General features: G+C 27.5%; 1 protein-coding gene across 2 annotated transcripts in view; it reads left to right on the top strand.

Annotated features, from left to right (window-relative positions):
- LOC135926404 (2-oxoglutarate dehydrogenase complex component E1-like) overlaps positions 1-18389 on the top strand; it is a 31325-nt gene that overhangs the window by 4181 nt on the left and 8755 nt on the right. For both annotated transcript variants that reach the window (XM_065462270.1, XM_065462271.1), the window contains exons 2-17: positions 3541-3673; positions 4137-4228; positions 5110-5212; positions 6261-6361; positions 7231-7385; positions 11233-11379; positions 11553-11640; positions 12135-12243; positions 12937-13007; positions 13289-13417; positions 13569-13748; positions 13970-14122; positions 14932-15034; positions 15138-15257; positions 15655-15805; positions 16526-16653. In XM_065462270.1, coding sequence (XP_065318342.1) covers positions 3541-3673; positions 4137-4228; positions 5110-5212; positions 6261-6361; positions 7231-7385; positions 11233-11379; positions 11553-11640; positions 12135-12243; positions 12937-13007; positions 13289-13417; positions 13569-13748; positions 13970-14122; positions 14932-15034; positions 15138-15257; positions 15655-15805; positions 16526-16653 — 1963 coding nt within the window. The remainder of the gene's footprint in view (positions 1-3540; positions 3674-4136; positions 4229-5109; positions 5213-6260; positions 6362-7230; positions 7386-11232; positions 11380-11552; positions 11641-12134; positions 12244-12936; positions 13008-13288; positions 13418-13568; positions 13749-13969; positions 14123-14931; positions 15035-15137; positions 15258-15654; positions 15806-16525; positions 16654-18389) is intronic.

An 18389-nucleotide genomic window follows, 5' to 3' on the forward strand; every position in this document is an offset into this window, starting at 1 on the left:
TATAAAATAAATATTCTACTGAGAATATTAGCGCCTTGTTTCTTGCAATAATTTTAAAATACAATTTATTTGACAAAATGTAATATCATATTTAAAAATTTAAGCCCGTCCCGAAATTTTTTAAAAAATATTAAGCCCCGTCCAGCCCGAACCTAATATTTTTTTAAAATAGACCCCTCCCGGGTACGGACTGGGGCGTTATTTGCAGATCTATAATTCTAATACCTTTATAATATCAATATTTTAAATAATTTGGATAGGGCATTTTTATTTATTAAATAGGTAAAATATTGATTATGTTAGTAATCAATTTTGACTATTAAATGTGAATAAATTTGCCAATTTTTTTTAAATAAGTGAGAATGTTTTATAGAACACTTACTGACTAAATTCAAATATATGTATTACAATTTTTATTTTTCCCCCTTTAGTATTGATTGCTAAATTATATATTATATATATTTTTTAAATTTTATTAATAATAGGATTATTTATATATATATTTATTTAATTAATTAATTAATATTCGATTATTGACACGATACATCCTAGTGGCGGGCCTAAAGGGCGAGAATTTTATTAACCATTAAAATTATCAGACTATCTTCCTCTTCTCTCAAGTTCTGGGGGCTGAGAAAAGAACGCGCAAGCGCTAAAAACGAATCCAGTCATAACATATTAATATAGATTTAGTTTATTTTATATGCTCACCGAGTTTTATTTTAATAAAAATGGGAAAGCCCTTCTTTAAAAACGATTAGATTTGCATTAAATTTTTTAGAATGTTTATGATTCTCCATCATTTCATTTGTAACGGGTTAGCATAGCTAGTATACGAACAAGGATCTATTCTCTTGTCTTTAAAGAAACACCTTTAAGATATTTGGGTGTTTGGCTTATTTCTTGCACATTGTCGTATTAAGACATTCCCTAAAATATTCAAATACATGGTCAAAAAGCACAAGATGACCTGCCATTATCCTAGACATTCAATCTAGATTAAATTTTAAAAGTTATCGCTTTTTCTATCATATCAATGCGAATGCGATTCGCCTACTACATGTCGGGGAGAAACCATGTGATAATTTTGTTGCAGATAGGCTGACATATTCCTTAAAATTCAATTCATTCAGGATTTGTTGTGCTAATATACCCGACTATTTAAAGCTCTAATATTGATCATCTGACTTACGATTGGTGAAATATTTGTTAAAATATTCTAGTCACGATTTAAGTGCTGGGATATATTGTATGTGTACGTTATCGCCCTTTGATATGCCAGTGTGAATTTAGAAATAAAATTTATATCTTCATCATCAGATTCCGAGTTTATTACTAAAAATTTACTTATTGGATGTTTTACTACCTTTTTTTAAATTATATTTTAGTTTTGTAATTCCATGGTATGGCAGGACTCATTATACACAAAATATCCCAAGGCTTAAATTTACATTATAATATCTTAAACACTTTAAGGAGTCTTAAATTTATCCAATTATATAAGCCGATGATCAATATTATATAATTTTTAAGACATCTTTGTTGAAAATTTTTTTATGTGCTCATAGTTGAAATACTTTCAATTGCTTTAATAATTTTTAGGCTAAATCTAATTAGACTTAGCCGATTTTTAATCTAAGCCTAACTATTAAAACTGTCAATTGTTAAAAAAATATCCCCCCCCCCCTATTATTTTTCGAAACACCGGTCACTCCTTATACTATTTCATATTTGGGATAATATTTTAGGAATGTGCAAAGGTTTTTGGTACATAACTTAGACCTCCTGTAATTCTATTATATTTGAAATGTAACTAAGAGCTCTCTAACCATTATATATGGGAATAGCTTAACGTTAGATTTCGTTACTTTATAAACTTCTAGTTCTAGACTTTTTTTTAACGGAACATAATATAATATAGTATATATTTATATATATAATATATACCTTTCGCATTTTATTAAATAAAATATTAATAAAGGCTTTCATATTATAGTTCATATTCATAATTTTTTCATAATTCATTTCTCTTTTTATTATTTAAATAACTTTTATAGGGGAAACGAAAATGAATAAATAAGATATACGAGGCCAAAAAGCTTATTATGATAAAAAATTAAAATATCGGTGATAAGGATGACATTTCACTTGAATTATTTGTTTTCAGGCTTTGTATTTTTATAAGAGTATTTTCTCTAAAATTAATGAAAAAAAAACAAAATTAAGTTTCGAATGTATTTTAATATTTCCCCCTTTTTATTTTCCCAAAAAAATATAGTATTAACATAAAGGAATTTTAGAATTCAATATATTTTCCGTCCCATTATCTAATTTTTCCATTCTTGGAACGATGTTTTAGCCATATATATATATATGTGTTGGCGGCAATATGTCATTTTTCAATAATAAATAATTTTTTAGCTCGTTTTTTAAAATTTAAAAATTACCGGAAATGTATTCCATCATGTTTGGAATACTTACCCTATGAATTTTGGACAATTTTGTCTTGAACTTTTGAACTTAACATAATTTCCCACAGATTTTTTATATAAATTATAATTGAATTAAAGGTTATCCGCAAAATTGTCTATAATTTATTTATATGATAGGAATTCTAAACATGCTGGAATACATTTTTAGTAAGATCAGATTTTTAAATTTGAAAAAAATAATATATTGCCGGAAAAAACACATCCAATATATTTTATTTGGAAAATTTTGATAATAGGGTCATTAAATATAATAGAGTTTGAATGTAACTAATATCATATCTTAAATTACTAAATATTATATTCTATAACCTAATAAAGAAAGATAAAAAACAATCAATAATTAACTATCCAGAGTTTAGTTTTCCCATAATATTGATTTATTATGGAATTTACCTAGGTTTATTAATATATATCAAAAATCAAAAGCTTGAAAAAATATAATATAAAACCCCTGTGAAATGAATTGAAATATATTTTGATTTTCATAACATTTGACTGTATCATCATTATAATTTAGTTATATTATATATATAATGAGTATGGTCATTAGTAATTCATTTTGGTTGGTTAGTATAATAATATATTAAAATGTACAAATTTTGATCTGGGAATTTACTATTTAATTAAAATATTATATATGTTAGCGGCAATGTGTTATCTTTTCAATTTTAAATCATTTTTTGAGCGTTTTTAAAATTTGATTTTTCTGGGAAATATTTCAGCATCTTTAGATTACTTATCTCATGAATTGTAGGCAATTTTGCCGCTAATCTTCGGAGTCATTTATAATTTATAAAAAAATCAAATTAAGTTGAAAACACATGCGATTGTATATATAGTATTCCTAAAAGAATGAGTAAATGTCCGTCCAAGGGTAACCGCTATTTGCTAATTATAGCTACTGTTTTTAGGCCATTATTGACCTTTCCTAAATAAATTACAAACCAAAAAATTAATTTATAAAAAAGTTGCTCATAAGTCCTCACCACTACAGGAGAGTTTTTATTATAAAATATACTCCAATTATTATATATATATACAAATGCAGTCTTGGGACGCTTACTTCACCAACAAAGTTAACGGTTTAAGATCATCCGACGCTTATTCAACGCCTCCGACTCTTTCGGCCTATAACATAGACATTAAACCTGCACAGAGACCATTGATCCTTGAAAACGGAGGTAATTTTAAAAAAAACTTTTACTAGATATATTCCGGAAATCAGTCTAACGTAAAAAAGTATTTTGGAATAGTGCTGTTAAACGGCTCGATTTTGTCCATTTTGAAATTAAGGTTTTGCCAAAATAATATTAGGAAAACCTCGAGATTTTTTTAATAGATGTTTAAAACTTTCTGCCATCTAGGAAAAATCTTTTGGCTAACGTAATATTATTTTGCCAATAATATTGGGTTATCCATTTTTAAAAATCGAGCCATTTTTCTTTGATATATAAAATTTTAAAAATACATTTTTAATCTTTTCACGAGTAACTTGACTTCATTTTATAGATTTGCCATTAACCATTAGTTTTATAATTATTTGTCAAAACTTAACATGAAGACTAGTAAAATCGATCACTTTTAATTGTTTTGTGGAAAATAAAATTATTGTTTTTTTAATATAAAACACTAATATTTTTATAGATCTAAGAACAGCTCCGCTGCTGAAGGATAAAGAAATTTTGAGTATTGTAGACGAACATTTAAACGTCCAAGATATCATAAGATCTTATCAAGTTTCACAATAATTTATCATAATTTACAAATTTTGTAAAGAATTTTTTAATTTATTCATACTTAGGGCCTATAAAAGCATAACTACATTTATTGTTTTTTTCATATTTTAAAAATCAAGCTATTAATAATTAGGTTTCTTTAGTTCTTTAGGGGGATATAATGAACACTCCCGCCTCCTACAAAGAATTATATATCTTAAAAGTATCTTAATAAAAATTAATGACAGAAATATAGTTCTAATAATAAAGTAGCAGTTACTAAAAAAATTAGAGAAAAATATCTACTATTAATTTGTAATATAATCTTGAATTCTATAATTAATCATCCAAGGATTCAGCCCTCCCCTCCTCCTCTCCCGACTAGATTTTTAAAAAAATATTGATAGTTATAAATAATTAATACGATAGCTAGCTAGTGAAACTTACTAACTGGTTCCGTGCTATAGGGTTTTAATTTTGGGTGTCGGAAGCGACCTCGTGATTTCGTTATTACATATTATAATAAAAAAGGATCTTATTGCATTTTAATAAAATTCGTTGTATATCATTACCCCGAATTTATATCACTATATTTTTTTTAAAATAATCCTAAAATTAAAAAAAAAACAATTATTTGACAGGTTTTCAAATTTTCTATTTTTTAAAAAAATGCAAATTTTTATGTTCATATATAATCATGGCTCCTTTTTGGAAACCCAACTTAAAAATAGGGCCATAATATTTTATCCTTTTATAGTAAGTTTTTTTTAATTATATGTTTTTAAAGTAGACATTTTTTTATATAGTTTTTATGATGTTAAATTGACGATCAAAAAAAATGAATATTTACAAATAACTTTTCTTGTAATCTTTTTTTTCAAATTTTAAAACAAACAAAATAGATTAGAGGACACTTTATTTCCAAATTAGATCCGTTAGAGATAAATTCTACCTCTTATCACAAATTGAATCCCGCACAAATTATATTTCGTAATTACAATATAGGTTTATATAAAGTTTATTTTCTAAATATAATCACCTAGTTATAAATGTCTATATCTTAGAATTCATGCCAAATAGGCTGCTCTCTAATTATCTTTAGAATATCGACATATTGTCATAAAACAAAATTATTATTAAAGAGAAGTCATCGGTCGATAAAAATTTGTCCTGGATGGGATCGGCATATTTTTTATTGTTAAAATCCGATCTAAAAACGGCTCATTTCATTTGCCGATGCTGACTTTTTTTAAGAATATTCTTGTTTGATAAATTATTTTAAAATGATGGTTATCAGTAAATTTTTTTACTATTGTGGCAATTCCGAGATATACACATTTATAACCATGTTAATTAAACATCGGCACAATCCTAATTATAATTATATATAATCATAAAAAACACGCATCGAATAATTTATACGGTTTTATTCAAAAATTAAATTTTTTAAAAAAAAAAATCAAACCGAAGATAATTTTTTTAAAAAACTTATTCTTTTCGTTAGGCTCTGTTCTACTTTTATATAACACTAATTTAGCCCGTTACTTTTTAAATATTATTTTACTTTCATTAGGCTCTCTTCTACTTTTATATAACACTAATTTAACCCGTTACTTTTTAAATATTTTTTTACTTTCATTAGGCTCTGTTCTACTTTTATGTAACACTTTCGTTACAAGGGTAATGATTAATAGTATTAAGAAACAGCCTTAAACGTAGAGTCAAAAGTTTAAAAAAAATAGTATTAAATTATTAATTTTAGAAAAATAAAAATCCACCTGTAACATGTTGGATACTTTATTGAATAATATAAGAATAGCTTTGAAATTGATCTGAAGAGTTTATCAGTCAACTATCGTATAAATTCTTTTAGGTTAATTCCGCATAAAGGGGAAAAATGTTTATCCCTAGAAGGTTATCTTAATGTCTGATTTAGCCATATAATTAATAAATAAAGATTATTAATCATGTCATATATGTCCCCATTATATTTTTTTAAATCATAGAATTAGTGTGTTAGTATCTAGTTAAATTTGACAATATAAAATAATAGAAACGATGGATATGAACAAAGTCTACGTTTTACCACTATCGACGTGTATTGGAGGCGAAAAAAGATCCTTACCTCTTAAAGATATCATAAGTCGATTAGAGGTTAGTTATGGTTATACAAATATTATATACGCAATTATATAAAACAAATTTTTTTTTCATTATTGGGTTTATATCGGTTTAAAAGTTGTAATTTTTTAAAATTATTCTTGTAAGAAACAAAAGTTAAATCTCTCAGTGATGCTTTATACTACTTAACAAAATTTTTAATAAAATGCATTAACTATTTTATGAACTGTTGTTAAATCACCTAACGTCTGGCTAATTCCAAAACGGCATAACTTACACAAATTTTTATTCTAGATATCGATCTTCGAATTGAGGCTCAACTTGTAGGCTTAAGCAAAGATTCGAATCTGAACCGAACCTCTAACAAGGTCTATGAACCTGTTGGAACCTTTTGATATTTTAACACTTTTAAAGTTGATTAATAATCAGTTTTGACTGATAAGTATCATTAATTATTTTTAGATATTTTTATATATTGCTATTTGATGGTGCCAGCTTCCCAATTTAACCCATATATGTGTACTCGGCCATAAAATTTATACTTCTATCTTATAGATATAATTTGACAAAAGAGAATTTCGAAAATATTTTAATTGTATAAGGATATTATTCAGATAGTGATAAATATTTTTTTTTTTAAAAAGTGTATTTTTTCTTTACATAATTCTAATACGCTTGTATGTGAAAAGACAATATTATTATTTTTTACCAACGAATCTGAATTGTGAACCTTTATTTTTTATCTGAACCTGAATTGGGCCAATATTCGTTACGGTTTGAGTCCCTGGATTTAAGTCATTTTTTAGGTATAAGCTATTGACTAAGCCATATTGGAGTTTGCCAAAGTTAGGGGATTAATCAACACTATTTGAATTTATATGAAAAAATAATGCACCTATAAGGAGGTATACTGTCAGCACATCGGCCTAGAGTTCATGTTCATAAATAATATAGAACAATGCGATTGGATACGCAGTAAATTTGAAACACCTGGGGTCACGAAGATAGGTGATGATGAGAAAAAGCTCATACTTAAGCGATTGACTCGATCCACGGGGTATATTTAAAATAAAATATTTTTTTCTTTTCCTGTGTAATTTTTGATTTATCAAACAAATAATTTAAAAATTCACAAAAAAAAGATATTCGTTGTTATTGTTATAAAATATAAGGAAGGAAAGAAATAGGTTGCGGATCGTGATATAAGGTTCTTTGTTAAAATTTCATTGTGCTAAAAAAAGATCTTTATATTCGTTTTAAGCTTCATAAATTAAATTTACTACTTTTATTATATTAATATATGGAATAGCACCATTGAAAATTGTGTTTATGTTCTGCATATTAAATATTTTTTTTAATTATGGATATTTATTATATTTGAATTCTTTATCCTTGGTCATCAGAAAGGAATTTTTATTTATAACGCTATTTAAATGTTGATATTTTAATATATATTTTTTTTAAATATATATTTTTAATTTATTTAAAGATATAAATCGTTAAATTGAATGTATTGCCAAGGTTATTAATATTTTATTGGATTGATTTAATCAGGGTTTTTTTGAAAAACGGAATAGAATGAATAATTATAATAAACTAATAGCATTAGTAGAGAGGCCCAGAAGGCTTTTTAATCAAGTCTGAATTTATTTTGAGCCTGCTTTAAAAGCTTTACGATATAATTTATATTCAAATTATATGACCATTAATTGGATTGGTTTTTAAATAATTTATTCTTGGACCAGAGTTGTTAAAGTATCTAGATATAAAAATGTGGTATCTGTATATATTATTTTAGAGGTATCTGTATCTGTTTTTAGATTTTTAAGATACATTTTGATATACTTCTATTTAACGCTTTTTTATATTATAAATAAAAATATTTGAATGTAAAATTTATTTTATTTCATATGAGCATATAACTTAACATTAATATATATATTAAAAAATTATATATATATGTAAAATATTAAAACTTATATATAAAAAAGAATATTTAAATATTAATTAAATATTATGTCCGAGTTATCAATAACAAGCAAATTCTGATATTACAATCCATCTCAAGGAATTTGCCATTTTTAATTGCAATGGAATTGGTAATTTATTTTATTCTATTATATTAATTTTTAAGATTAATATTGATGACGAAAATGACGACATTCTTTTATAGACCATATTTTAAAATAATATCTCAAAATAAAGAAAACAAATTTCTATTAGTAAAATGTATGCCATGTCTACCAAAAAATATGCAAATTTCAGTTAGCAATACCCCAACTTGCAACATTGTAAAACATTTAAGGGTATAGATACTAAATAAATGTTTACAATTTTAAATTTTAAGAGAAAACATCAAACACTTTTAATCCAAATAAAAAAAGGGAAGGAGAAAAAATCTATTATAGAAAATATTGGACTAGGCTCATCGTCCATTGATTTTTTTCCCAAGAGACTTCAGACTTTAATTTAAACCACTTTAGATGATTTAATAACTGAGTTTATTATTGATAGCATTCAGTCATTTTCAATTGTTGAAAATCCTTCATTTATAAAAATGATCAAATATTAACTTCACAAAAAAATATAATTTGCCGATAGACAGTGGTTTCTAGAATTTCCCAAAGATGGGAGAATGAGAAGAAAGAAATCATTAAAAGTCGAATAGAACCATCGTTATTATGCACAACAGCAGATTGTTGGAATGCCTATCGCCGGTATAGCTAACATTTAAATTTGTATAATAATTTAATTACAAACAATTTATTTGAGCAGTTTTAAGAAATGTTAATTTTTAGTTCATACATAAGAGTCACTGCAAACTATATAGATCCAACTAGTTTGGAAAGAAAAAATGTAGCGTTGGCTTGTAAAAGAATGACTGATAGTCATACAATAAAATAGCAAAAAATTTACAAGATATAGCAAAGGATTATTGCATACAAAATAAAATCTCAAAGACCATTACTGATAATGTCAAAAACTTTATTAAATCTTTTAGGTTTATTTTATTTTAAATATAAACATAATATTACTTATTTATGATTGAGGTTTCAAGCCAATTGCAAATATTAGTGAATCCATTGATGATCTGGAAGATGAAGAAACAGTTGCACCAATATCAATATCAGGTCTTTATACTACTGCTCAGGATTTTGGAATATCAGAATCATATATTTTACCTAATCATCAATGTTGTGCTAGTCATACATTGAATCTTGTTGCCACTGTAGATGCAAATAGAGCCTTGCAGTGTAAACAATAGAAGGTAAAACTATAATTTTAATTATAATATTTAAATTTTATTTCTAAGATATATAGCACAACATTGTCTAAATACCAAAATATATGGAACAAAATAAATCTCAAAATTCAGCTGAGATGATAAAAAACAATATTGGCCGATATTTTATATGTCCCAATATAACTAGATGGAACTCCACTTATAATGCTTTACAATTAATGTCAGAATTTATTAAGACTAAATTCCTGAAATTTTGTTTACCACTCTTAAATGCCTTACCTAAAGGGATTGAAGATAGGTAAATTAATAATAAATTAATCAATATTTAATAATTTTAGGTTTATTGGGACAATTTTTGAAGATGAAAATAATTTGACTTAAACTAGATTGGACATGGTTACAAATGGATGAAAATTTTAATAAAAAAAACAATTAATACAAAGATTAGTTGAGGAATTATCAAGGTCTTAAATGAGTGCAAATTAACCTGTGAAAAAAAAACCAATAATTTAATATCCGATTTTTTTCAGTATCCCACAGCAGGAGATATGATTGTTAATGATTTAAATTCTGATAATCCACAAATTTTTAATAGTTTTTTCAAAAATGAATGCCGAGATGTTAGTATTTTTATACAATATCCTGATATAAAAATGTTATTCATTAAATATAACACCACAATCCCTTCCAGCGCCTCTGTTGAATGACTTTTTAGTATAGCTAAAAATGTCTTTACAGATAAACGAGGATGTCTTAATGACCAAAATTTTGAAAATATTTTATTACTGAAATCTAATAATTATTTATAATCTTTTAATCATATATTATATTATTTTATTAATGATATATAATAATTATTTATATTAATCATATATTATATTAATATCTAAAAATCATTATTTTAGTTATATTTTGATAAATGTGATATCGAATCAATAAATTTTTTAGATCATTTCAAGAATTTTCACAATATAATACTAATTTAGGTTTATTCAAACCTTATTTAAGAGTAAATATATACATTTTTAATTGTATCTGTAACAAGATAACTTTTTAGAGCTGTATCTGTATCTAGATAATTTTTTAGAAGATGTATCTGTATCTAAATCCATCTAAAAAGTATTTTTTAACAACTCTGTTGGACATTATGGTTTTAGAAGCTTATACGCTATCAAATTTTCATGCATACATCTCTGTTCGCCATAGATATGGCGCTCTTATGGCCATTGCCATATAATAAAAAAAAATTAAGGAAGCCTAGGTGTAATTATCATTTTTAAAAAAGTTCAATTTTTTTGTTGTTGAGAAAATACAAATATATATTTTTAAAACAAGTTTTGGTTTAATTTCTTCATAAAGAAAAAATTTGAAATTTATAGGAATAAAACTTTTAAAATATCTATTGAATCTATTTTCATCAAAAAAATGTTTTAATAATGATAATCAAATTGTCACTTTCTTGAGATTAAAAATTATACAAGGAGTGCAAGTCAATGATCTATTTATATTTACGATTTAAAAAAAAGGTCATTCATATGCATTATGCTAACATAACTAATCACAAATCATCAACACGAATTATTATTGGCTCTTTATGAGTGGAGGTGGTCGATATATTTATTTTAAATCGAATTTTATTACTCATTAACCCTTAAATAAGTTTTGAAGAATTTTTGGAGAAGAAATACCCGTCCGAAAAAAGGTTCGGGCTCGAAGGCTGTGAAGTGCTTATCCCGGGTCTGAAACAAATCATAGACACTTCAAGTTCATTGGGAATCGAAAATTTCGTTATGGGAATGCCACATAGGTTGAATTATTATTAATTTATTTTTTATAGTTCAATGATATTCTTCAAATTCGAAAAATATCGTTTTGTAAAAGGGGTTTACGATTCACAATGATATTTTTTAGAAAATAAATGGTATATATTATGAAATAAATATCTACATGATAAGTTTTACTTACTTCTTCATTATCTAGAGGAAGACTGAACATATTAGCTAACGTCTGCAGACAACCTTTAGAAGCTATATTTTCTCAATTTCAAACTCTTGAATCTGTCGATGAGGTATAATAAGCATTATAAATTTAATGTTGAATATTAGTGATGTAAAATCGCTCCATTTGAGCATTTTTTAAAACCGCTAACTCAATATTTTGCCATAGAAATATTGCCTAAGCCTCGTGGTTCCGCTAAAAGATGCCCAAACGAATGTGCCATCTATGAGAAAAATTCTCATTTTGCATAATATTTTTCTGGATAAAATACAGAGTAAAAATCGGCTCAAATGGAGCGATTTTGCTTCACTAGTTAATATCATAATTTATTACAATTCTGTAAGATTTATATTAAAAAGTATTTTTTAAATGAGATCTTTCGCAAAAAAGTTATTTTTTAAATAATTTAATTTAGTTATAAATCTAAACTTTTTATGATCAATCTATTTTCTAAAAAATTTAATATAATAATATTGCTAACCTAATTATATTCTAAAGAAATTCTTTTATCTTATGTAATGAGTTTCCGTGACGACGTAATGTTAAAAAAATAATATTATTTAGGGTTCAGGAGATGTCAAATACCATTTAGGTATGTCACACGAACGCATAAATCGAATCAATGGCAAAAAAATCCGCATGTCTGTCGTCGCCAATCCATCCCACCTGGAAGGTTTTTTTTAAATTTTTTATTGAACCAGTATTATGAATTGATTTGCTAGGAGAAGTAAAACCCGATTACAATATAATTATTCCTTTTTAAACACTTTTAAAGGAATCCATAATTTACTCTTAAATTTGGACTGATGCTCACTTTGTAACCCCCCCCCCCCCCTATACCGACATTTATTTAAGTAGTGGAATTCATAGAAACGGATTTCATTAAAACTCCTAATGTTAAGGACCAATTTCAAGGTAATTTATAACACTCCTTTTTAATATCTTTCAAACGAATGGTTAGATCCCCCTTCCCCCCAGTTCATGTTCTCAATTCGCTTCTTTCACTCCGAGGCATCTGTTAGGTTTAAACTTTATTAATCTTCATCAAGCAAATCCTGTCATTTTTTTTTATTTGAACCATCTACGTATACCATGAGTTGGGCTTAGACTCCATTAGTTTTCATAAACAAATCTGCTATTTTTTTTTATTTGGCCCACTTCTACGTATACTTCTAACTTCTAGCTTTGCTTAAAATTTTACCCTCCTTTTCACCTGATATAACCGATTAATATATACTAAAATATAATATAACAATTCTCGATTAAGAATAACAGAGCTTTACGTTATCTCCCCCCTAAAATACATTTTCTCTAAATTATATTATATGAACTCTTAATCATTATAATCAATTAAATATTTTTATAGCCGTTGACGCAGTAGTGCAAGGTAAAACATATTCCGAGCAATTCTACAGAGGCGATACTCATGGTAAAAAGGTATGCCATGAATATATATATTTATTTTCTCTTCTCTCTCAATGCTATCTTTCCTTAAAAATTTCGAGAAATAGTTTGAACTATTTATTAATCCCTAAAAATAATTAAGGATATTTCTGGGCTGGTAATACAAATTGCAATGCAACTTGTGTAAGAGAAGAATTCTTGATTTAGCTCTACATTAACTAATTCATTTTTTTTTAAATTGGTGGTCCACCATTGCCTTAAAAGAAAAAAGATTGCTCATTATCAAGTGTTCTATATGAAATTTTTCAAATAAGGTGATGAGCATTCTGATCCATGGAGATGCCGCCTTCGCAGGTCAGGGAGTCGTTTACGAAACTTTCCATCTTAGCGAATTGCCCAATTACACCACGAAAGGCACAATTCACATAGTCGTCAATAATCAGGTTCTCATTCCTAACAAATCAAATAGGCTTTTATAATAAGACTAAGAATTATTCATTAATATCAATGGAATTTATAAGAATAATTTAGAGACTAGCTTGACAATATGACTTCTATATTCAATAAAAAAAACTTGTTTATAACAATAATCAGATCGGGTTCACGACGGATCCGCGTGTAGCCCGCTCATCCCCATACTGCACGGACGTAGCTCGCGTGGTTAATGCGCCTGTGTTTCACGTGAATGCCGACGATGCCGAGGCCGTGGCCTACGTATGCAAAGTCGCAGCCGAATGGAGGTACACATTTGGGAAGGATGTCGTTGTCGATTTGGTAAGATTATTAATGGAATTTCTCTAAATTAAACAGCTTAAATTATTTAAAAGCAACTGGGTATCTTAAAATAATAAAGGTATTTATGACAACTTAATTTGATGGGAAAAGATTTCGGAATAATTATTAATTCATTCCAAACGAATGAGCTCTTTTCTATATTTCTTCCACCTCTAACATCAGTAAAAATTCATATTATTTAATACTTATTGTATATATAGATATGTTACAGGCTTCATGGCCATAATGAAGTTGACGAGCCCAGTTTTACTCAACCGTTGATGTACCAAAAGATAAGGAAACATCCAAGGCAGTTGCAAATATACGCTCAAAAACTCATAAAACAGGGAATAGTCAGTAACACCGAAATCGAGGTAATACTTTTATGCCATTTAATAATTGGGATTGATATAATGAGGGAAGTGGGAGGCTAATTTATCTATATAAGAAAATTGCTTTTGAACTCATCATATTCGAATCGATGTTATTGAAGGAAAGCACTGCTCTTTAAAACTTATTTCCAATTCCTTCCAGCATTTGGAATACGTTTATTAATGAATTATAAATATTACGAACTGGGTATCTTATGACCTTTACTGTTTAGATAACGATTTTAAAGCAGAATCAATTACATAATCCTTGAAAAAAATATTAGAGCTTGAACCCTTTTATAGAATCCTCTATTTGATTCTATATTGTAACCTTGTCCGCACCAATTTTTTTTAATCTCTAGTCCCAATTTTTTAATGTCAAAAATGTTCCTACAAAGGCCTGGTCGGTGCTGCTTTGGATTTAAAGAAATTTAACAAATCGCTCATTTATTTCAACGATACATTAAGTTCTACGCATCATATATATTACATAACTGTTCCCGATGGCGTATGTCTGGTGCACAATTTAATATACGGAAAAATATATAATTTTTTTAAGAGCAAAATAATTTCATGGTAAATTCGATAGGTAACGATTATGAATTTCACTATTTGTAATTCGACGAATGTGGTAAAACAAGACTATATTAAACCTAGAAAATTTTCATTTTTTTGGTAGCTAAGTTTTTCTATACTTCCTCAGAAGGGTAATTTTTTTTATGGACCTCAAGATCGATCAATATTAGGTACATCTAAAAATTTTAAAATTTATCTATTCTTTATAACAAAAAATTTAAAAAAAATAAATTAAGACGGAAAAAGAAGAATACAAGAAGATATGCGAAGGTTCGCACAACACTGTCAAGCAAATAACTAAAATGATGCACACTCAATGGCTGGATTCTCCTTGGGATGGTATTACTATTATGAATACATATACAATGAAAAATACAACAGAAAACCATTATTACTTTATGTTTTTTTATTCCCCCCCTCTTGCCATCCGATAATTTCAAAGGCTTCTTCAAAGGTAAAGATCCGCTAAAAACCCGCTCTACCGGTGTTCCCGAAACTGTATTAAATCACATTGGCCAAAAGTTTTCTGAATTTCCACCAGCTCCTTTTAGTTTGCATAGCGGTTAGCGATGATTCGTATTATTATATTTATATTACTTAAATAAACACGAACGAGGATTAGAAAACATTATACCAAATTAAAATAAAATAAGTCGGGAAAGATTTAAAAAAAATAATTATTTGTGTCATTCATTCACTTTTAAGAAATTCTGGCTAATTTTTATTTATGTAGATATCACGATCATTATACCTTTGGTTTACAAACCAGGTCTTTGATCTAGTCAGAATCCGCCCTATTTTATATAGGTCGATTTAACTGTTCTGGTTTAATCTAAGACCAAAGAACCGTTAGCCTTCCCTAGTTTTATCGAACTTTCCTTAATTTATTTTGAATACTTTACTCTTGTTAAAAGTAAATTATTTAAAAAAAATATATATTATTTATATTAAATTTAAAGGGCTTAAACGTGTTTTGAAGCAAAGAGCTGAGATGATGTCAGAAAGAAAAGCAGATTGGGCTCTGGCGGAGGCCTTTGCTTATGGTTCACTTTTAAAGGACGGAGTTCAGGTCAGACTTAGTGGGCAAGATGTCGAGAGGGGAACCTTCAGGTCATTCTTTGCTTCTAATTTATGTGCTCTTATATATTGTACAACAAAAGTTATTATGATTATCGCAATTAAGGACAGTAAGAAATGCTGTCGGAGAAAGGAATTAAGTATGGAATCCAATGATTATATTAAATAGTTTGGGCAGAAGATTTACCCTAAATTTTTAGAAAAACTGTTTAAAATCTACTTAAAGTAATTTGAAAGAGATTTAAGTAGAGATATTCCAGACGGTACTAGGCCTATCTATTATACAAATCAAATCAATCCATTACTGGGGATATATAATATATGGTCAATAAAATTTTGGTGCTAGGATTCCAGATATTAAATCCGGTACTAGGCCAATCTATTATTACAAATCAAATTAATACCATTAATGGTGAATAAAATTTTGCTGTTAGAAGAGAATGTCCACAGACAAAAGGTCTGGGAATGTCCACAGACAAAAGGTCTGGGAATATCCACAGACAAAAGGTCTGGGAATGTCCACAGACAAAAGGTCTGGGAATGTGATAGTTTTATTTTCGGTATTAGGCTTCAAAGAATATTTGTATAATTTTCAAAGTACATATATTTATTTTTTTAAATATAGGATAAATGCAATATAAAACTACATAATATGTTAGCCAGAACGTGAGGAGTATATTTATTTGTTTTAGATGCGGATCTCCCCACTCATTAAATTAACATTTTTATTTATTTTTTCTCACTCCCATCTAGCCATCGACATCACATCTTACACGACCAATTGCGGGATAAAGTAACCGTAGTTCCTTTGCAAAATTTATGGCCTAACCAACCTCCGTACACAGTTTGCAATAGTTCATTATCGGAGTACGCTGTTTTAGGTGTTAAAATACGTTTTTTTATAATCTTAAAATTAATATAACTGTTAGTGTTGTTAAACGGCTTAATTTTTAAGAAAAGATTAACCCAATATTTTAGCAAAAATTATCGTGCAAGCCTAGAAATTTTGCTCATCGATGTCAGAAAAGTTTGGACATCTATTAGCAAAATTTCGAGACTTGCGTAATATTATTTTGGCAAAAATCAAAATTTTAAATTGGCTATATCGAACCGTTTAACCACATTAACATCTGTGATTATGTAACTCTTTTGTTTTTTAAATTGAAATATAAATTTTAGGATGATGAGTAACTTTACGAAAATATTTTAAAATATTAAGAAGTGAAATTATAAAATTAAAAATTTTCAATCTTCAATTTACTTAATTAAAGATAAAGTGGATAAAGGGTGCTTGGGAAGGAATTCTAGATAGGCGCCATCTGTGGGCAAGTGAATCATGAGTGGAATCCAATTTGAGAGCACCTTTAATATTACAGTCGATTTTCTTCATTCGCTTCATATACGTTTCAATGATCAACACTTTTAAACTCAAAATCTGTTGTTTAAAAATTTTACGTTTATTCCGGGTTCATGGACGTATAATTAACGGGTTCATGGACTTATAATTAACAGGTGCCACTTCATTCAATCTCTTCCTGAGCCTACCCGCATCCTAGAGTCACAAGAAACCTGCACGGGCTGCCCGATCGGACATTGAAAACTTTTTCTTGGACTTGGGATATGTCTGTAAGAGGTAGCCCGACCTGAGCCTGACCCCAGCTAAGGCCGTTTTCGTTGGGTCGTTCTTTTGAAAAAAGGAGGACTAGCACGAAGCCTGATAAACTTGACATTATTTATATGTCATAATATTCATATTCTGATTCTATTAATATCAGGAATGTGAACCCTTGGACAAAAAATCCGGGATTGGGTGCAGGAATCAAATTTAAAAAAAGGATAAGGGTTTAGATAACATAAAAATAAAATGACTTAAAATAAGATTTTTTCATTCATTTATTATACTTCATATATACAAATTATAAAAATGAAATTTATAAAATGTTTTATTCTGTCGCACAATCATAATATCTTCTAAAATATCATACTTGAAATTTCCACGTAAATATGAAAATAATTCAAAGAAAATGCACGTTCTATGCTGACTTAAAATAGATAGTTATTTTCATAAATTATTGTACTTGTGTCTTCGTTACAGCCATGACGATTCTAGACAAGATGATTCTGGATATATTTAAGAATTTTCTTCCCAGTATTTTATAATATTTGTATCCTTATTTATTCTCTTAACTTCTGAGAACTTTTCTATTAAAAATGTAATAGGTATTTTTTCTTCCTCCTTTCTATCTGATGATAATTGATTTTTTTTTCATCTAAAAGTAAAGTTTCAAGATCATCAATGTTGCTATCATTATCATTATTATCACTACAACCAGTAGGTATTGTCATTAGAGATCTGCAGTTAGGCGGAAATTTTATTAAATGTATCTAAATTTATCAATTTTATATTGTATTTTTTATGTAAAATAAAAAATTTTGATTTAATTTAATGAAACTAAACGCTATATAACATATGTCTTTTATTTTAAATAATTATAAAAATTAATTTCTATATTTAAATAAATTCCGGCCTGGCTGGGCCGGCAAAACTTTTAAAAGAAATTTCGGGCCGGGCTTGAAAAATTAGGCCCGATGCAGAACACTAATTGTCGTAGCTGCA

This window comes from Gordionus sp. m RMFG-2023, chromosome 3 (assembly GCF_954871325.1).
Source record: "Gordionus sp. m RMFG-2023 chromosome 3, tfGorSpeb1-WG-v2, whole genome shotgun sequence".
NCBI classification, from domain to species: Eukaryota; Metazoa; Nematomorpha; class Gordioida; order Chordodea; family Parachordodidae; genus Gordionus; species Gordionus sp. m RMFG-2023.